General features: G+C 56.3%; 1 protein-coding gene across 4 annotated transcripts in view; it reads right to left on the bottom strand.

The window, feature by feature from the left end:
- Positions 1 to 21,017, bottom strand: part of BAIAP2 (BAR/IMD domain containing adaptor protein 2) — a 66,713-nt gene extending 45,696 nt beyond the window's left edge. Inside the window, exons 1-3 of one of the 4 annotated variants that reach the window (XM_081270351.1) lie at positions 20,854 to 21,017; positions 6,051 to 6,126; positions 3,306 to 3,392 (exon numbers count right to left, since the gene is read on the bottom strand). In XM_081270351.1, the coding sequence (XP_081126477.1) occupies positions 3,306 to 3,392; positions 6,051 to 6,126; positions 20,854 to 20,907 (217 nt within the window). In that variant the 5' untranslated portion in view covers positions 20,908 to 21,017. The remainder of the gene's footprint in view (positions 1 to 3,305; positions 3,393 to 6,050; positions 6,127 to 20,853) is intronic. The other 3 variants (XM_081270350.1, XM_081270348.1, XM_081270349.1) reach the window with 3 other exon arrangements.
- Between the last annotated feature and the right edge of the window lie 433 nt (positions 21,018 to 21,450).

The raw sequence follows: 21,450 nt of genomic DNA, 5'->3' as shown, positions 1-21,450 counted from the left end.
CGGGACACAAGTCACTGGGCCAGGCTGAGTGTCTGTCTCAGCAGCGGAAAGGTCATGTCGTCACCACATAAACAGCACGTGTTGACATCAGCCACGATCGTGTGGATTACACCAGCCAGGGTGAGTAATGGCATAAAAAAGGCAAATCCACATTTTCTACCTTAAGAACTTATTAAATGTCTAAACTTAAAAAGCAATAGCAGCCGGCTGTGATGGCTACGCCTATAATCCCAGCGGTTTGGGAGGCTGAGGCAGGAGGATCACAAGTTTGAGATCAGCCTCAGCAACTTAGGAAGGCCCTGTCTCAGAATAAAAAATAAAAAATGCTAGGGAGCACCCCTGAATTTCATCACTAGCCCCCAAAACAAAACCCCAAAAGCAGCGGCAGCAGCATAAACTTATCTGGTAGACGTGCAGAAGCAAACAGCAAGGAGACACCCAGATACCCAGCAGATGGGCAGCAAGCAGGGAGGACAAAAGGACCAACTTCTTTTTTTTTTTTTTTAATTTTTTTTTTTTTTTAAAGAGAGAGGAGAGAGAGGAGAGAGAGAAAGAGAGAGAGAGAGAGAGGAGAGAGAGAGAGAGAGAGAGAGAGAGAGAGAATTTTTAATATTTATTTTCTAGTTCTCAGCGGACACAACATCTTTGTTGGTATGTGGTGCTGAGGACCGAACCCGGGCCGCACGCATGCCAGGCGAGCGCGCTACCGCTTGAGCCACATCCCCAGCCCCCCAACTTCTTTTTAAAGCAAAGGCATGTTGCTTTGGTAAAAGTCTGGCTTCCAGCCAGTGGCCCAGCAACCCCACTGCCAGGTGCATGCCACTTGTATGTCCACACAAGTACTGTTCCACGAAACACTACTCCCAACAGCTGAGAAGAGGAAGCAGCCAATGTCCACTGATGGATGGAGAAACAACACTGGCCTGTCCACATGGTGGAGTATCATCGGGCCATAAACAGGAATTCTGGCACATGCCACGACATGGACCGACCTCAAAAACCCGCTCCACAGAAGCAGCCAGATGGACATGGTCACAGGTTGCTCAAGGCCACGGCAGGCAATGTCCAGGAGAGGCAAATCCACGGACACAAACCCACGAGAGGAGGGGCTGCTGGGGCTGGTGAGGGGCATGCAGCCGTGCTCCTTCTCCCCCCAGAGCTGGACAAGAGTCCAGCCTGAACTGGACGTGCTGAAAGCCCTGGAGTGTTCATGATGAACGGATGAACGGCATGGCACCAGCACAGCTGTCAAGACAGCCATTACCAAAAGAGGACGTTCTGACGGGGGAGCCAGGCAGCACCCCAGCCACTCTGCAGGCGCAGCAGGCTCCACTCTGCAGATGAGCCCAGGAGAGATTTCTACACAGCCCCATGCAGACAGGAAGCTCCCGACTCAAGTCGGAGCCCTGACACCAACCTTCCCTGCTGCCCACCTGGGCCTGCAGTTCATCACCCGCCCCAAGTACGGCAGCAGGTAGTCCACGAATCTTGCCGTGGTCTCAGACATACCTGCCCCTCACTGTGGGGCTGCCCAGGTCCCAGATTTCCTACGGGCAGATCCTCACTCTCTATGGGTGAACAAAAGATAAAGCCCTGATCCTCTATCACCGGACGAGAAAAACTGCCTCCACAGACACACGGAGCTCAAACAGTGCCTCAAAGATGGCTTCGGAGGCGTTGGGAAGGCCAGGCTGTGAAGGAGGGCACCTTCTCTAAATTCTAGACCAAAACTCCAGTCCAGAACTCTGGGGGACCCACATGTGGTACTGGAGTCACCATCTCCATGACCCCATGTTGTCCACCTCACCAACCAGCTAAGTCTACAAGCCAGACTGAAGCAAGGTATCCAGCAGCCCAAACAAAAGACCTTCTGCCCTCACCTTCCCAGGGCTGCCAAGGGCCCCAGGTCAGCTCTATAACCACAGTGCAAGAGGGTCTCCTCCGAGAGCCATCAGAACTGCTGAGACCAATACAGCCTTCCTTTTAGACGCCCAGGTGCCGTGTCCACAAGAGCTCAGCCCCCTGCACGGACTCCTTGTCCTGGTCTGCCACTTCACTGGGCCACATCCACATGCAGCTTTGTTCCCTTCCCCCAGAAAGGTCCTGTGGTTGCATCTGACAACCCAGCAGCATCTCGAGAACACTGGAGGCCACAGGAATCCTGAGCCCTGAAACACAGCAGCAGCAGGCCTGGCGCCTTCACCGGAGGTTGACTCTGTGCAGGTCTCGAGACAGGACAGGGCAGAGCACAAGGAGAAAGCAGGCGGAGCTGGGAGAACAGCGGCCCTGCACAGGGCCACGGTGGGGGAGGCAGGCCCCTTCTCAGCACCCCAGCCTGCGAGTGCAGCTAGGGCCCTGCACTAGCAGCAACCAGAGCTCAGCCTGCCCTGCACGCTCACGTCAGCCTGCTGCAGTCTAAGCATCTGCACCTGCTGCCCTTGCTGGCCAAACATGAGGACAGGTCCCAGGATGGCAGGGAAGCTTCCACAGACAAGGCGACCAGAAGAAGAAAGTCTGTCCTCTGTGCCCAGAGGCTAGTGATTCTTGGCCAATTTAGGTTTTCTCACTGATCCAAGGCCAACCTGCTGGCCACAACCTGCCAAAGAGCTGTGATCGAGCCCAGAAAGGGCCGCTCCAGGCCCACCCCCCAGCCACGGCATCCCAATGAGGGAAGGCAGCCCACAGCCACATCAACACCAGTGCCTTGAGTCAGGAAGACCACAGAAACTGGACTCCACCCAAAGCCCGGCTTGCACCAGGGCTCAGGGGCCTGCACCCCCCGACTGTGTTAGTGATAGAATGTTCGCAAAGCCAGAGCCCGAAGAAAACAGCCATCTGCCCAAGAACCCCATCCGTTAACACACTGGGTCCCCCCCTCCCCCTCACGAGGCATGGGCACACATGGCACATGGGGGAATCACACCCCCCGGGGGCTTACACCCTTGTCACTTACTTGCACAGCAGGAGTGATTCTGCAAGTCGGCAAGCACCACCAGCAGAGTACCCTGCCACACTTGCTCACGAGGTTGCCCTTCAAGTTCTGCTGTGCCTACACACCTCGGCCCAGCCACACTCCTCAGGGGAGAAGGCCACCACTGTGCTCCACGCAGCCCAGTGCACTCGCTTTCCATGGGGTGCCCCTCACCAGCTCTGAAGGGCACTGTCATTTTAATCTTTCCTTATCTGGTAGATAACTATGACCCCAAATGGAAGAAGGGCCAGGCACAAGACCAGATTCTAGACCCGCTTGGGTACCTCCTACAACTTAGGGATCTCGAGGCTCTCTATGGGGCCCAGCGTCTCACCAAGTTCCTTGGAGCCCTGACTCTCGCTGGCCAGCTCTCCCATCTTCACCAGGGCATCGAAATAGCCTTTGGCAGCGAAGGTCACACCTGAGAAGAAAAGAGAAAGCGGTTACTTCCCACTCGAGGTGCTTGCAGCAAAAACACGGCCACGGCAGCTGAGGCCAACCCCACCTTGGCCTGGATGTCACCCTGTTGCTTGTTGATGTTATTTCACTCCAATTGTAAGGGCTCCTTTTATTTCTTAGAACACAGTGTTCTGTGCAGCTCCAGGGCTACTCCCCATCACATGCTGTTTGCTGGCGGGGAGGAACTCTGCTGTAAGTGCACTTCACAAGAGCCGACCCTGGGCAAGAGCACCACCAACCTGAGGCTAGGAAGCTACGGGTTCACTCCCAGACACCAAGCCAAACCCACAGAGTGCGAGCCATTTCTTGCTGTTCCTGGATCCTAGCACAAGGCCCAATGGGAGTAGGAGCCACCGTTCAGAGCAGCTTCCAGGTACCCCTGGGCACTGTTAAGGCCAGAGATGCCTCCTGTCTGTTACCACAGAAGGAAGGAATGCCCATTTGACACAGTGGGCATGGAGAGCTCAGCCCTGCTGACCTCCATCCCAGCTTGGGGGAGCAGCAGCACACAGAGGAACTAGCAGTCTGGGCCTTCCTCCTGGTAACTCATGGGACCCTCTCTAACACTTGCTGTGCCTGACAAACTCCTGAATGTGGGGAAGGGCCTGCCCAGGCTGCACAAGGAACAGGGCGAGTCATAGTAGCATAATTACAATTTCTAATCTGTGTGCTAAGCCCAGCTAGGGGCTCATAACTGGGTCTTTGACCACATTTTGCTTATAGTTCTCAATTAAGTGCACACAAGTTGTTCTGTGGCACAGAACCCTATACAGGATCCTCATGCTTCTGCTGTCTAAGGAGTGGGCTTCTTAAAATAAATGGGATAAAAAGCAGCAGAAGTCAAGCACTAGGGAGGCCAAGTGCAGCTGAGGTGCTGTGGCTGGCCTGGGTGGCTGAGCTCTGTCCTGGGAGTCACTCAAGGAAAACAGGAAGAGGAAGTGGCCCTCCCCACTGTCCACAAGCACCAGTAACCTTGAGAGGGGCAGCAGAAAGGCCAGAAGGAAACTCAAGTCCGAGCATCAAAGGCTGGAGGGTACAAATCAAAGTGGAAACCACAGGCTGCAGCTGCCACTGAGGTTATCGGTGACAACTTCCAAAAAGCAGGACACCTAGGGACAGAATCCACCAGCCAAGGGAGAGCCACACGAGAGTAAGAAAAAAATCCTTCATGGTCTAGGCGACCTGGCACCCCAGACGATGGCTTTGAAGAGGGCAGCCCTCAGGGCCTGCAACATCCAAGTTCCATGTCCCATCTCCTCAAGGTAGAGCCGTCCTGGACCTTTTGAGTGCACAGGCAAGGCCAGAGGCCAGTAGGGAATGAGAGGTTGGTGACATTCAAGGCACACAGGAATGAGCTATGCAGCATGCTATGCCTGAGACAAGCAGCAAACCTGGCCTGAGACCCAGAGCCTCTTGCCATAGTCAGACTCAGCCCAAAGACAGCGGCTCTTAGGACACCGTGAGCTCCAGGCAAGTGGCCCTACAGCAGGGGAATGGGACGGCTGACACCCCCAGGAGGCCAAGGGCACACTGCACCATTTCCATGCCTGAGGAGCTCCTCCTAGGGGATGGTGTCCTGAAGACCCTGAAGGCTGGATCTCCATTTGAGGAGGACAGGACAGAACCCAAGTGCACCAGCAGGCAGCTGTTCTGTGATCTGGGCCCTGGTGGGCTCCTGGGGCTGTGCTGCTGGGCTCAGGACTACAGAGGGACAGAGTGAGGATGAAGGCAGCCTCCCGGCAGCCACAGGAACCCTGCAGCGTGTTCTTCTTTTCTCTCTTTGCAGTATGGGGGATTGACACTGGGTTGCTGTACGACTGAGCTACCGCCCCAGCCCTCCATCTTGAATCAGGGTCTAAGTAACCCAGGCTGGCCTCAGACGAGCCATGCTATTGCTGTAGCCTCTTGAGTCACTAGGATTATGGGTGAGCACCCCCACCACCACCCAGCTGGAACCACAGCTGTGCACACTGCAGGCAGAGGGCAATTCAGAACATGGAAGCCCTGTGATTACTGGCCAATGCCACTGGCTCCAACAAAGTAGGGACCATAGGCCACTCTCCTGCACTCTGAAGGGAGAGGTTCTTCCCTGGCATGGCCCAGTGACCAGGAGATTGTTGCTACTCCTCGGGGAGGGTGGGTCTGCAAACAGCACAACTTAGCCCTGATGGGTGGAAAGACCAGGCCTACCTAGGGCCCAGTGGTATGGGCAGAGGGGATCACAAGGAGCTGAATTCTCAAGGGTCTAGCACTGCCACCCCCAGATCCTGGTCCTCAGTCCCAACACCTGGGGCAGAAGCTATCTGCTCACCAGGGAGAGGTGGCAGGGCCCAAATCTAGGGCCACCACAGTACCAGTGGCATCCTGTACACCCTAATCCTAGTTTCCATGTCATCCTGAAGCCCTGGGACAGGACCACCCCAACAGCAAGGAGGTGCAGTCACCATGTGCTGGACACATTCAGAGCTCAGAGAGCTGCTCCCTCGCTGGGTTTCTAGTCGGATGTCGTTTCTGGAAGACATGGCTCCCCATGGCTTCCACCCAGAACCCAGGGCCCGAGCTGAAATTCGCCTGCAGGTCAGGGATGGTGAGCCCATAGACAGGGGCTGCTGCTCTCTACCTGCCAGAGCTTTCTCGTAGTTCTTCCCCATGGCGATGAAGTTGCGCAGGCTGGGGTTAAACTGCTCCATGATGGTCTGGAAGAGAGCAGACAGAGTGGTGTCACCAGTGCTGTCCACACACCCCTCTGGGGGGGCCCAGCCATGGGGAGGAAGTCCAGGGTGGGTATCACTTCCCCAGCTCCAATCCCAGCTCTGGACCTTCCTGAACACCCTCAGGTAAGTGAGCCTGAGCCTGTGTTCACATCTGTACCATTGAGGTGGGCACAGACCCTCGTGCACAGGGTGTCTGCAGAGCAGCAAGGGAATACTCTGTGGGCCACGCAGTACTCAGTCGGTACTAAGATGTGTGGCCGCCCAGGCACCATTACCCAGCTGGCAGCGCTGAGTCAGCCCTAGGAGGCCGCCCGCGGCCACACACAAATGCTCAGCAACGCCCCCCACACTAAAACCCTAACTCAACACATCAATTACCAAACATCAACTCTGATTAGTACGATCCACAGCCTGATCTGCAAATACCACGCTATGAATAATCCAACAGGCTCCGGATCTGTTTGCCTGACGGACTGCAGTCTCCTGCCAATATCAGCAGTTCTTAGACTCAAGAAATTAGATTTTCCCTGTGAAGGCCAAATAAATGTTTTAATTACAAGGCGTAAAAACAGGCACACACAGAGCCAAATGAGAACTCTACCAGCACAACACGCACGACTACCGACAGCCAACCCAGCCAGGGAGGACCCTGGGAGCAATTCTGAAAGAAAGCCCTGTCTAGGCCACATCCTAAGCCTCCCGGTGGTTTGTCATGCTGGGAGTCTGATCCTTCCTGAGGATAACAGGAAGGGAAGCTGCCTGGCTCTGCTGGGGCGGGAGGCTGTGGGGCCTCCACCCACCCAACCAAAGCCTGTGGGCGGGGGCGAGGGCAACCCTGCCCCAGCTCCAGTCTAGGCTGCAGGACCCGCGGGGCAGGTGAGGAGGGCATTTCCTGGACCTGGCTCCAGGAAATGCACTGAAACACGCTCCATCTACCTTCCTGAGGTATGGCAGCACTGAGACCTGTGTTCTTGAGGACAAGGGCTCAGCTCTGACCCACCCCCTACATGCTTGCTGTCACAGGCTTGCTGTCCCCTCCTCACCACACCAGAGCCCACACCTCAGCAGCAGGGACACCTGCACAGGTATGGGCACAGACTTGTGCCAGCCCAAAGCCCATGTGCACAGCGAGGATGCAGCAGCCACCCAGCCTGCCAGTGCCCCACAGATCCGGTGTCTCTGGAGGGAAGGTGCAAGGGGGCATACGCAGAGGCAGGGCCGGAGGTACTCAGCAGCACAGTGAAGACAGGAAGGAAAGCAGGCCTCCCCAATGGTGGTAGCTTCCCCCAGGCAGGGCAGGAAGCTGGGGGTGGGGGGAGGTTGAGCAGAGGCATGTCAGTCAGCAGGGCACTCAAGCTTTAGTGGAGGGCCCAGATGGACACTAGGAGGCACCCCAGGAGGCTGCTCAGTCCTGATTAGGAACAGGAGGAAAGGAAGTTTCAACAGGGCTGGATTCCTGGGCACTGCACACGGAGCACTGCCATGTGGAGACAGGTAGGGTGAGTGGAGGGGAAAGGGTGGCCACACACAAGCCTCTGGTCCGGGAGGGCAGGCGAAGCGTACTGCACACAGGATGGGGACCAGGGTCTGTACCAGTGAGATCCAAGGGGTGCCTGGAAATGGTCAGGGATACCCCACGGGCAGTGGGATGAGCCATGTGCGGTGTCTGGGGGCATGGGCACAACAAGTGCTTCTGGGCATTTTGGGAGGCAGTGGATGAGCTCTGAGCTCCCAGCAGCAATGTTCAAATCCCGCCCCCCCCAGACCCAGGAATGCAGAAAAACTCCATGAGTGGGACTGCCGTTAGAGACAGGAAAAAGTGGGGCGCTGACCTGGCAAGGGTGCATGTGATTGATCACGGTGTTCTAGTGCAGGCTCCTGCACGTTCACCTGTGCACACGTGTGCACTGACTGCATCAGACATGCTTCTCACTGGCTGAGACTGACAAGTCTGAGAGCTGGCCCCAGAGGCTTCCCTGCTCACAAGACCCCAAAGAGCCTGGCTCCAGGCTCATGGCCCCCGTGTCTCCTGCAACCCCGGGGAGGAAGAGAGACCCAACCCGGGATCCTGAGCCTGTTAACACCCTGAGTGACAGGAGAAAACACAAGAGCCGCCCAGGGCCTAGACAGACAGGCCACTGAGGTTTCACGTCCTTGGTGCAGCCGCTGAGCTCACACACAAGGAATGTGAGGAAGTGGGCAGGGCGGCATGGGTGCCAGCCAGGCCACCTGAGCATACTATGGCCTCCATCTGCTGAGGGACCAGCCTGCCAGGACACACAGGTGCTGCCGTCTCAACCTGGAGGTGGTGGCAGACGCAGACACCCTCAGCTAACGTTCCGAGAGGGCTTGACCTTGCTGAGGAAGGCAAACTCCTCCTCCCAGCTCTGCACACTGACACCCAGGCCTGGCCACAAGAGTGGGGCTTTTGTGAAGCCATGTCTCAGTGCTCCTGTGAATGTCACCAACCCTCATCTGGGTCATCCATCTCTTGGCAATCATGGGAGGGACCCAGTGGTTGGTGAAGGGACCAACCCCTCTGGGAGGAATCCATCTCTGGTAAAAGGACATTTTTCTGAGCTCCCAGGTCCATCCTATCTTTCTAGGGCTCACAGAGACTATTTTAAGCTAGTGGGCCAAGCTGTCCCCATGAGAAAACCAAGACGTGCCCAACCACCCTCAGAAGCTCTGAGTGGAGGCTCCTGCCCCGCCTCACACAGCCCGGAGGGGCAAGCGCACGCCAGGCCTGCCCTCCTGGGCTGGCTCCCGGGCCAGCGGCCTGTATAGTGTCCAGGGGTACTTACAGCTGGTAGGGGCTTTAGAGTATACCTGGGGTTCTTGTGAGGGGACCATGGGGGCCAGCGAAAGTGGGAGCAGCCTCACCTCAACTACCTCCTCCCCCGGAAAGGACGCCAATCCCACATGGAGTGGAGTGGAGGGCAGCCAGAGCAGCTGCAGGACTGCCAGGGCGAACTGCACTCAAAGATATTTTTCTTTAAAAGGGGAAAAAGGCGACTCCTTGGATTCCACTGGGCAGTCTAGAGGGTGACCATGTGCCAAGCCAATGAGGACAAAGGGCAGAGAGCAGCTATCCTCACCTCCCCCTACTTGAGGGAACAGGGAGAGGGCCAGAGTATTTACAGAAAGGAGGTACGCCAAGGGACTTTGCCCTCGGGCTCCGGCACCCAGGTCTGCAACTGCCAGCCCAGGATCCTGTCCACTCTTTGGCCCTGGCTCCTGCCACGGTCCCCCTCCAGCACTACCTAGGAAGACCAATCACTCCTAGCAAAGGACACAGGGTGTGTCTGGCCACCTCTCTGTATGCTGTGCTTGTGTATGCCACCTGCATGTGCAGCAGAGCTAGCCACAGCTCCTCCTCATCCAGAGGACAGAGAAAAGGGGACACTGGAGTCTCCCTGGCTGCCTGGGATCCTCTCCAGATCCATTTTACAGGTGGACAAAGTAAGGTTCAGGGTCTTAGGAAGCCTATCCCCACCCTAGTTCCTTGTAGAGCCAAGTCCTGCTTCAGCACTGGGCCAACCAAAGGGCCAAACTCACCCCCTCCTCAATGGCCCCAGGGCAATCCCCCAGTAAGTCACACTCCAGTAAAGTCAGAAAGAACAGGGAGGGTGGGCAACATGCTCCTCTTCCAGAGGCCAGTGCTCAACAGCTCACCCCAGGACGAGGGCCTACGCCTGCCCACCTGCTGCCAGCAAGCACTAGCTCCTACTTCCCAGGAGCCCAGGGCTGCCCACCATCACCCCCATCACTGCTGGATCTCAGCAAGAGAAACACACACAAGCTTCCAGGCTGCAGCCCTAGGGAACCTTTCTAGGTCTCCCATGGTGCCACTGCCCAGGTAAGAGGGTTGTGCAGGCAGACACAGACCTCATGGCACCCCAGTCCAGGTTTTCCCAGAAACTCTACCCAGGATTCCAAGGCTCCCAGGGAAGGGTGGGCAGGACAGGAACACACAGGAACTGATGATGGAGCCCAGCCTGGGAGCCTGTGGCCCACGCATCCAGTGCATGGGTGGTGTATAGACAAGGCTCTCCCTGGAAGACTTCCCAGGGTTCACTGTCCTAGAATACAGCCTCAGTCTCCCCACTGTAGGGGGTTCAGGCAGAGAGAGGGTGGTATCCATCATCCATGGGACCACCTGCTGTGGCCTCTCCCACAAGGAGCACTGACAGGCTCAGGATCCTGGGCCAGGGTGCTGTTCACAGTACAAGAGAAACTCGTGTGTGTGTGTGTGTGTGTGTGTGTGTGTGTGTGTGTGTGTATGTTTTATCTTATTCTAAAAACTGGGAGGAATCTTTATTTTTATAGTACTGGGGATGTAACTTAGGGGTATTTTACCACTGAGCTACATCCCCAGCCCAACTTTTTATTAAGAGATGGGTCTTGGGGCTGGGGACGTGGCTCAAGTGGTAACGTGCTCACCTGGCATGCGCGGGACGCTGGGTTGATCCTCAGCACCACATAAAAATAAAGATGTTGTGTCCACCAAAAACTAAAAAATAAATATTAAAAAAAATATCTCTCTCTCTCTTTAAAAAAAAAAGAAAAGAGAGATGGGTCTTGCTAAATTGCTGAGGTTGGCCTCAAACTTGCAATCCTCCTGCCTCAACCTCAGCCTCCTGAGTTGCTGGGATTGTAGGAGTGAGCCTGGCAAGCACTGAGAGGGCTGCCTGGAAAAGGGAGACCTGGTTACCCTCAGAGAGGTAGGAGTGAGTGTGTGTGTATGTGTGTGTCAGAGAGCAAGTAAACGCACACTTCCAGAAAGAACAGGGCCTTTACTGTGAGGAGGGGTGTGAAGATGGCAGGAGCCTAAAGGTTCCAGAGAAGAGCACGGCAACCCAAGTGGAGCTCCCCTCCCTGCACCCTGCCCCTTCCTGGCCAGCACTTCAGCCTGTGTGACAGCAGGGACCCCCTAGAGCAGAAGGGAGGCCCCGGCAGCCACACTGCCATGCAGTGCTCTCCAGGGCCACCTGCTGTGTGTGAGCCCCAGTCCTCGACCCAGGCCAAGCAGCCTCATGAGTGCTCTGCAGCGGCAGGTACCAACGCCAAGAGACCGGCACCTTTCTGGAGAAAGACACCCTGATCACTCTGAAGAGAGAGGGCTGGAGTCCCCACCCCTGAGAAAAGGGAGGTCGGGGGCCACCAGGCTTGCAAGGGCAGCTTCAGGGCCTCAGGGAGGTAGGCTGGTTTCAGGGAAGATGGATGGGTTGATGGCAGAGCCCAGGAACTTCTGGAGCCAGGAGGGGGACCAGCAGGGTGGTGGGGATGGGTGCTATGCCACACCTCCAGGCTCTGGCAGGGCCTAGGTAGGAGACACCTGCTGTGATATGGTGGTTCCAGTTCTCAGCTCTGGTGCCTCCTCTGGAGAAGCTGCCATCGTTAATAAAGAAGCTCCCCACGTCTCTGGCCAGGTGCCCAGACGTAACAGTCGGGAGCAAGGTGAACTCTTATCAGCAGAGGGTCCTCCTCCTGTCGTCCCTGCCTGCCCCCACCAGCTGGGTCTGGGAAGACTAGGAGAGAGACCACCAGAGGGTGCAGCAGAGTCCGGGATGAAAACCACAGGAGACTCAATTCTGGAAAACTCTCCAGCAGGGCCTGTCCACAGACCCCTGCAGAAGGTCCACCATGAGTGTCACGCAGGCATTCAGACTTGAGGCCCCCAAAGCTCCGAGTGCCTACTTTCCTTTCAGAGGCCTTTGACACCTACGCTCCTGCACCCAGTTTTTTCCAGGGGTCTATACCTCTCAGGTTCCAGTCCGACCTCTCATGCATGAGGTCCTCAGGGGAGGTACCTAAAGGAAAAGCCACACCCAGGGCCCTGAAGGGCAGTCACCTGAGTCAGGCCCCACACAAGGAAATCCAATGTAGGCACAGGCTGAGGGGTTCAGCTGGTGGGTACCAGGTGAGTGAGGGTGGAAGACAGGCCTCTAACTCCTGCCCTACTTCAAGAGCAACCTCCACAGGAACTGGACAACATCCATCACTCCAGTAGCCACAGGGAAGCAGGGGCCAGATATGGGACCAAACAGCCTGGCCATGACCTTCCTGTCTGAGAAGCATAGCCTGACTGTCCCAACCCCCATGGGAACAGGACCCCAGCAAGCCTCGCAGACCCCCTCCCCCAGGGTCCAGCCACACTGGCCTGGGTCACAGATTTCACCCCTGGGAGTTCTGCCTATACTGGGGAGGTGCACACTCAAACCACTTTGTGGATAACCTCATGCTCCCAGGTTGAGTGCTGTACGATGACATCACAGCATGGGCACTGGAACCCCACTTTCATTAGATGGGACTTCAATGGAATCGAAGTTGGAAGGGATTTGAAATAGGATCAGTAGACAGGTCATCACCATTAAGGCAGACAGCACCTAGGACAACCCTCCTACACCAGACCAGCTCAGTGTACCTCCACAATGGGTCAGAGGGTGGGATGGGATGAACTGCGTCCCTCCCAAAACTTGTGCTGAAGCCCTGACCCCAGCACCTTAGTGACAGTACCTGGAGATAGGCTGGCCTCAAATTTATGATCCTCCTTCCTCAGCTGCTGGGATTACAGGCCTGTGTCAGTTCCTGGCTGGAGACAGAGTCTTCAGAGCGATCAAGAGTCACCAGGGTGGCCTCTAAGCTAATCTATTGGTTACCTTAAGGTTAGGACACAAACACACGAGGACCCAGGAGGAGACATCTGTCTGCAAGCCAAGGAGAGAAGCCTCAGGAGGAAGCAGCCTGGCCACACTGAGCTCAGGCTCGGGCCTTGGGGACTAAGAGGACAAACTACTGTTTTAGCCATAGTTTGGGGCTGGGTTCTGCAGCCTGAGATGACTGTCACTGGGTCATCCCCCCACTGTGGAGAGGCCCCACAATCAGTCCTCCCGTCACCACTGATTACACAAGGGTCCTGGTGACTGCTTAGCTATTATGAGGACAGCCAAGGCCACTCACTGAGCTGTCCTCCCCACGAGAGAACTGGCCAGGTTCTACAGGGTCAGGATTACTACTGGAAAGGAACTACTAATGAGCAACCAGAAGGCAGCCCTGGAAGGCTATGGGATGGTCTGTCCCCACACTGACCTCGGGTCAAGGCTCAAGAGTTGCTGCCACACACAGCACACAGGACCCTCTGCACCCAGGAATGGGATGGCCGTCCCCACCTCTACTGACCGTTATCTGAAGAACTTTCCATGCCACATGCTGATAGCCCTGGCCACAACTGACCCAAAACTCTATGTACCAGAAAATATTCTATCCTCTCCCTGAACTGCTGGTGAGAAACAGTAGCACAGGAGCGAACCATCTTGCCTGAAATGCCAGGGGCTGCTGCAGCACAGGATGGAAGTGGCACCCAGGGAGCCAGAGCCTAGAGTCCAGCCTGGTTCAAATCCTGGCTCAGCCACCTATCAGCTGACCAGTGTGGAGATGCTACTTCATGTGGGAGGCTCCCACACAGGTCCCCAGGACCCTTCATGAAGCAGGTGTGAGGATAACTGAAGCCACGTGCTAGGCCTGGAGTGAGCAGCAGGGAGACCCTCCGAGATAGCCTGCAGACTGCAGAGTCCAGCCTTTCTTGATGACGTTCTGCCTCCTCAACACAGAGCCAGCCTGAGAGGGCGGTAACATGGTCCAGGCCCAGGTGCCCGACTTCACAGTCTCCTCCCTGGGTGGGATTGGGACTCCTGCCTCTGGTCTGACCCCAGTCAGGGCTCCAATCCTCCTACCACCACCACTCCAAGGAACATCAAGGCCCCAGACCCCCAGTCCAAGAACAGGATAGACCTTCCATGGGCAATGATGGATGGGAGCAGTGGACGGTAGGCCTCTTTTACCAAAGATAGTCATGCAGGACACAGGAGGTCAGCAGGCCCCTACCATAGGCAGAGAAGAGCCAGGTATGTGGAGGGGCCCAGTCCATCTCTGCCTCCACCACATGCTGTAGGATAAAAGCCCCATCTGGAAGCAACAGGGCTCCTCCGCCTGCTACGGACAACTCCACCCTGACCACATGTGGCTCCAGCAAGACAATGTTCTTCTGAACAGAACTCCAGCTCCCAAGGTGGACACCGTCTCCCCTCAACATCCTACCCCATCCCAATGTCAGAATGTGGATAGTTCACAGCAGACACCTATACTGTCCCTGCATGTTACAAATCCCTACATCTCAACACTATCACCAGCAGCAGTGAGACATGTGGGTGGTCACCGGGACAGGTGTCCGTTCCCTGGCATTATTGGACCTTTCAGTCCACAAATGCTGAAGGACCACCTGAAGAAAGAGAAGGTCTACTGTTAGCTGAACACCTTCAGCTCATCAAAAAAATTCCAGGGACAAGAATAGCAGAACTGGCTTCCAGAGGCTTGGAAGAGAACTCAGGGCATTTTCCATCAACTACTCCAATGGACTCGGGTAGTGTTAGGGAATCCCAGTTGCCGACAGCCCTCTGATAAAATGTAGCTCAGAAGGCTCTGACTGCAAATGCAAAATAGTTTTGGCAGAACCCTACCCATTGTTTTAAACATTTTTTCTAAACATTTTTTTTTTTTTGGTAGTACTAGTGATAGAACCCAGGGTCTTGCACATGCTAGGCAAGCATTCTACCACTGCGCTACAGCCCAGCCCCCAAATAATTCTGAAGGGTCTATTTCTGCAAGTATTAAATAAAAATTCTAAGCAAGAAGGAAGCACTAACTGGGCCTTGGTGGCACTGGGGTCTTTGTCTCCAGGCTTTTTCATCTTGGCCTGCACAACTCACACCCACGCCCCATGAGACAGGATGGGATTGACCTTGTACAGGAGAGAACATGAAGATGGCTTCACCAGGCCCTGTGGCCTCCAGGGACCCCAGAGTCATCCTATGGCCCAGCAGTGAGATTCAGCCAAGGTCACACAGACAGGGAACAGGGGTAAAAAGCTGGGCAAGGTTTCTTCTAGCCGCCCCTGCAGGAAGAGTGAGGACCAGGCAGGCTTTCCAGGGCTCAGCTCACAACCCAATCTGGAGCAGGGCAGAGGTGGCTCCTGCAAGGTGGGTCAGAGGGAGGAGCTGAGACAGGGTCCTCAGGGAGCTGGCCAGGGACATCAGGCACCAACCACTCCTCAGCAGAAGTAAAGGCTCCTGGGCTGGGGATGTGGCTCAAGCAGTAGCGCGCTCGCCTGGCATGCATGCGGCCCGGGTTCGATCCTCAGCACCACATACAAACAAGGATGTTGTGTCCGCCGAGAACTAAAAAATAAATAAAAAAATTCTCTCTCTCAAAAAAAAAAAAAAGGAAGTAAAGGCTCCTGCTCCCTGAGGTGGTGGCCACACAGAACCTCAGCCTGCTCCAGGTTCCCAAGGTGAATCACTGGACACCAGTGACTTGTGCTCTAAAGGGCAGGAATAGGCTCCGGCCTCTTCCCACCCTCTCCATGCCGCCCTGGCCACTCTCGTCCTACTTGGGCTTTCTGGTCTGCCTGACAAAGGATGAATCACAAAAGCCCCAGGCCACAGCAGGGCAAAGTGTTTCCCATTAATATCTTAGCCTGCTTTGGCCAGCCTTGCACGTGGGCCACCATGTCCAGGGAGCTGAGCACAGCTGAGCCACTGCTCGACAGCTGGAGAGAGCAGACCACACCAGAGGTAGACAGTGATTCCAGTATGACCTCTCCAGAGATCTCCCTATGGAACATGGAACTCCCTCACCCCCAAGTACTGACTGGTCTCTGCCAGGCCCTCGGCGTCAGTGAACCCCTGGGCACCAAGCCAAGTGGGTCCTCAATTTGCAAACATGGGTCTCAGGGATACACTACGTAGCAGGAGAAGGACTCCATGTGAAAAGCCTGGGACACCCAGGCTACTCCTTGAGGACCTGCTGCTAGGGCCACTGGGCACAGCTCAGAGATGCATCTGTGCCCGTCCCCCTCCCCTACCCCCACTGTGGAGGCCCCTCCAGTCATCTTGCAGCTGTACAGGCACAATCAGGAGCCAGGAATGACTCAGAACTGAGGGGTGGCAGGAGGCTGGAGGAAGGTGCCAGCTCGGTCCACGCCCGGCTGTAATTACTCCAGGCGCAGGCAGCGGATCGCAGCGCAGCGCTGTGCGGGGGAGGCTGACAGCCACTCTGCCGCCCTAAGTGCAAGCCTTCCAGGGAGCACAGGCAGGTCCTGGCCCAGCAGACCAGCTGAGAGAGAAGACAGAGCCAGCCACCAGTAAGCCAGGACTGGGGCTCCCCCATACCCAACCATGGCCTGGGTGTCTCCACCTCACAAATGACAGCCACAGGCAATGCCACTCAAGGGTAGCCAAAGGGGAGAGAGCAACATGAAGCTGAGAGGGGACACATGGTACAGGCCAGACCTGCCCCTTCCCACTGTTCCTGCAGTGACACTGAGTACTCCCTGAGCAGGGCCCAAGCCACCACCAGAGCGAAGGGTGATCTGGGTCTCAGTGGGCCTCCTCATGCTCCTCAGTAGCCAGGTCGCTTACCAGCCTTTCCTGCCAGATCTGGCTGCCTGGCATTGTGGGGCAAGGCCCAGCCCGCAGAGCCTGGACCTATGGAAGCTTCAGTCCAACAACAAGAACACAGCTTCCAAAGCACCCACCTCTCTGTGCCAATGGTGCCCCATGAAAGCCCAGAATACCAGCTTTCATTTTGACCTTGAACATCAAGGCCAGTCAGCCCCACTGATTAAGCTGAACTCCCCAACAAGTCACTCACTCGAGGCAAGAGTCACTGGGACAGTAAACACAGGCAAAGCACTCCCCCAACCCAGGCCAGATGTTGCAGATGACTATTCTCCATAGCCCCAGCAGCCCAGAAACCACCCAGGCACATCTACCAGCACACCAGAGACCGAGTGCCTGTGAGCCAGAGTCAACACCTATAGGACATGGCGTGGGGACAAGGGCTATAGAGGCTGGTCAGCTGGGAGAAGCAGCTTTTGCTGCCCTGGCTGCTCCACAAAGGGGACGGATCCAAACGGCCATAGCTCAAATGCTGGTGATATGCCAGGCAACACGTGGTAACAGGTGCTGCAGGGAAAAGAAGTGCAGGCTGCTCTGTTCCAGACTTGGCCATCCTACTAATGATGGTATCCCAGGGGCTGGCCCCAAAAGTGCCTCTAAAACACACACATAGCACCACATACATGTGTACACATATGCTCATGTGTGCACATGCACACACATCAGAGCTCCACTATCAAATCAGTACCTGTCACTTCACCACCTCTTCCGGGGCCTGCAATGCTTTAAAAAAAGGGGGCAGACCCCACTGGGGTCTGAATCAGTTGCACAGTCCCAGGGGCCCCATGCTGCCCACAGCTCCCTAAAACACCCACCTGAAGAAGCGGGTGGGATGAGCTGGGCAAGTGGATTCCTTTCTGCTGATTGCCTGTGCCAGTACTGGCCAATCACACCAGCTCCAGGAACCCTCTAGCACCTGCTATCTTCATAGGTCAGCTGCAACACAGCCAGGCCAGCTTCCTACCAACAGCTACAGGGTGAGGAGAACAATCAGATGGCCTCTGGTGACCAGCCCAACCATGCTAACCCAAGGCTCTGGCACCACACACCATCAAGAGCACCTAGGGACTTGCCCAAGCTAAGCTTCTCCCCCACCCTGCCACATCAGAGAAGGCAGACAGCACTATCCCTAGAGAAGGTGCTGGAACTCTCACCCTCAAGAGTCACAGGTCACCCCATGCTTCTCTTGAAACACAAGACTATGAGAACACAAGAATCTGACCATCTTTCCTGGCCCTACTGGGAGTGATAGCCAGGTGCTAAAGAAACCCCCTTATGCATGCAGGGACACTTTGAGCACCCCACTTGAGGGAAGGCCCTTAGGTATCAGGCTCCCTGAATTCTGAATGGTGCACCAGTCATCCAGTGGCAGTAGACTCTCCACCCCTGCCCCAGCATGCTGTTCCTAGATCCAGAGGTTGTCAGGACTGGCCCTGGGCTCTGCCTCCTGTGACAAAGAGGGAGGGGCCTTCTTCTCTTCACTCTCTTGTTCTCTGCAGGGCCCAAGGCTCTGAGGGGGAGTTCCCAGTGGACCTCAGGAAGCTGTCTTGTTTTTCCTCCCCTTCATCTTCCATGAAATTCCCCGAGGACATGGCTCCCAAGGGAACTGAGCCACCAGGAAAGAGGTCAAAGTCTGTGTTACGGATTCTTCCAGGAGTAAATCAAAACTGTACATTTTATTCTCAATTTTTAATCAGCAGGGCCAAGGACAAGCCTTCTTTGCCCAGGTAGACACCACTTAGAACTGCAGTTGAGGCAGCGAGAGGGCCACGGCAAACAGCTGAGCTGCATCGCAGTGACTCTGAGCAGAGCCACAGCTCGGCCTTTCCAAGAGGCACTGCCAGCACTTCTGCAAGCGCCAGGTCAGGACCAGGACCAGCTTCAACAGGAGCCAGAGTCAGTGTGTCCCAGGAGAGCACAGAGCCCTTTGGTGCCTGACCGGCCCAACCGGCCCAGATCAGCATAGGGGTGGCTTCAGCTGTCTCCTGACAGTGCCTCCATGTGGGCTGGGTTTCTACCTGGCCAACATGCCAACATGCCCAACCTGTACTAATACATGGCACTATGGGCTCCCCCAAACACAGAAAAGTTATAGAGCACAGGACTGGAAGACTCGGAAGTTAGCCCCAGAGGGTAGTGAGAACCACCTACATACAAAACCAAACCTGATACTGTGCAGCGGCAGTAGAGCTGGTCCCTGGGGCAGAAGCCCCCAAGAGGAACAGCCTCTCAAACACCCGCAGCCTGTTTGTATCCAACACACAAAATTCTATTGAGATCTCATCACCACCTCCTCGCTCAAGAAACACCAACCACTAGCCCACCAAATGCAACACACAGAACTTGTGTGCTTATTGTGAACCCCAAACCTGCTGGGCTACAGCCAGAGGGGCCCCTAGTCTTGACAGTTTTTCTGCCACTGTGACAGTTCTCACTTCAGATGTCCAGATGAATTATAGCTGCACATGGGTAAAGCCACAGAGCTGTATCTGCAGACTGTCTGCTCCAATGACCAATACTATTAAGGATGACCATGGATCCCCCACAGGATCCAAAGCCAGAGCAAAGCCAAACCATGCACCCTCCTGAATCTCAACATTAAAGTTCCTGTTTAATGGTTTCAGCATAGAAGCGAGGAAAAAAGACTGGCCAGCAATTCTCTTCTACCTCCTGCAATAATGAGCAAACTGTAATGGAACTAATGACTAAAAATTTAATAAACCTCCCTCCCTCCCTTCACAGCATGTGCTTCTACGAGGGACAAGGCCAGAAACATATGCCACAGATTCTACATGATCCCAAACATAAAACCCTAAAGGCTGTTGTGAATCCTGTTTACCAGCAACTCTAAACATGGCTTCAGAGCTGCTTTAGCCCTCCCCCCCACCGGCCCAGGATTCCTCCAGACCCATGTAACTGCAACTTTAAAGCCTTTATTAAAAGCTGTATTAAAGTATAATCTGTCCCTGGACTCCAGCTGAAACCAAAGGGGCCACCCCAGAAGCCTCCATCTGGCTATCGGCAGCCAGAGAGAACAAGTTAAGAGGGTTTCACAGGCCACTGGCTAAGAAGGCACAGCCATGGCTGGTTAATACAATTAGAAACTGTTGCTGTGAGAGCGGGTCGCAATCCCATTCAGCGGCCATGAACCAGCCACTGCACGCAAATACCAGCGACTCTAATCGCCAACCTTTCACTTAACCTTCAGACACAGTTTTGAAATAAAGCACGTTTTTGTAAGAAGTCCGCCATGGACCAGTCAGGACAAGGATTTTCTCTTGAGAAAATGCCCCCGGGAACTGCAGTGGGACTGGTGCCATTGAGAGCCCAGAGCTGAGTTGTTGGGGGTGGGAGCCTTGCCTGTGAGAACCACGCTGGAGAAAGAGAAAACCAAGGGCCTGTCCATGTGCACACAAGGCACAAACACGACTGGGAAAGGGGTGGAGAGGAGGCTTCTAGGGGCTCTGCCGTTCTTAGATGGGAAACTGTCATTTTCACAGATGAAGATGTGAATGCGACTCTTAACACATATCACACACAAGCAAAGGCGGGCGCGTCAGCCTCCTACACAATTAGTCTTCTCCCTCCGCGGTTACATAAGATGATGGATTATCTGTCCACCCAGCCAACCTACCCGCGCTCGACCTCCCACCTTGGGCCACGTCCATTAACACCGGGAAGGAGTTGTAGAAAGGGAAAGCCTGTTGAGAAGTGCCCAAAGACTGGCTAACCGCGCCGGGAAGAGTCCCACTGTGCCACCGCACCAATCAGGTGCAGGGCAACACGCCGCGGCGGCCTACGGCTCGCTCCCACGCGGCCCCCACGCTGCCCCCTAGCCCCACGCTCCACTCCGGTCTACAGTGGCCGGGACCGGTTGCGAGGGCTCCCAGGGCCAGGCACTGCTCCGTCCCCCAGGACGCCAGGCAGGCGCACGGAGGGGTGCGCGGGGGCCGAGCCGCGCCGTCGGGGTGGGGATACCCACCACGGACTGAGACTGGGGGCGGTGCGGGCAGCAGCGGGCGGAGGAGTCTATGGCGGGCGCGGCCACCTGTGACCAGCCCGAGCTGGGCTCACCACGCTAGCATGCGGAGGCCCCGCAGGAAGACCTCCGAGGGCCCCAGCCACTCTGCCCAGGGATCGCCTGGTCGGGCCCGAGCGCACCAGGACGGACAGCCCAGCGCTGGGGGCTCACCTTGTAGACATTTTCTGTAAGCCGGTGCATCTCCTCCGAGCGTGACAGCGACATTATTCTGGGTCGCGGCTGCACCACAGACCGGAGCGGAGGCGCAGGCGGCGACAACGACGACGCGGAAACAGCAGAACAAGGAAGCGCGCGGACCCGAACCACAAAACGCGGCGCCCGGCGGCAGCCGCATTTATAGACACCGCATACCCCGCCCCGCCGCAGGCCCCGCCCACGCGCCCCGCCCACGCCGCGCCCGGATCACCGCCCCCGGCCGTCCACCCCCGCCCAGTCCGTCGCTGCTAGGCAACCGCTAGGCCCGCTCCTGCGCCGGCCTTCTCATTGGTGAGTTATAAAGATGGGGGCGGGAGGCGGGATCAGAGGCGTGGCACTGTGACCAGATCCAGGCGGCGATTGGTCGATGGTGGTGTCGATCCGGAGGAGGAGGCGGAGGCGCGGCACGGGCTGGGGCCCCGGCGCAGCCTGAGGGGGCCCGGGCGACAGCCGGGCTGGGGGCGGGGAGCGGGGGCGGGGCGGCGCAGGAAGAGGGAGCAGAAGGTGGGGGGAGGCGCGCGGGGGGCGCCGGCGCGAGCGCGCGTGGAGGCG

This window comes from Spermophilus citellus, assembly GCF_964194105.1.
Source record: "Spermophilus citellus genome assembly, chromosome: 17".
Lineage (NCBI taxonomy): Eukaryota > Metazoa > Chordata > Mammalia > Rodentia > Sciuridae > Spermophilus > Spermophilus citellus.
The sequence above is the reverse complement of the archived record's forward strand: the minus strand, read 5'-3'. Positions and strand labels throughout refer to the sequence as shown.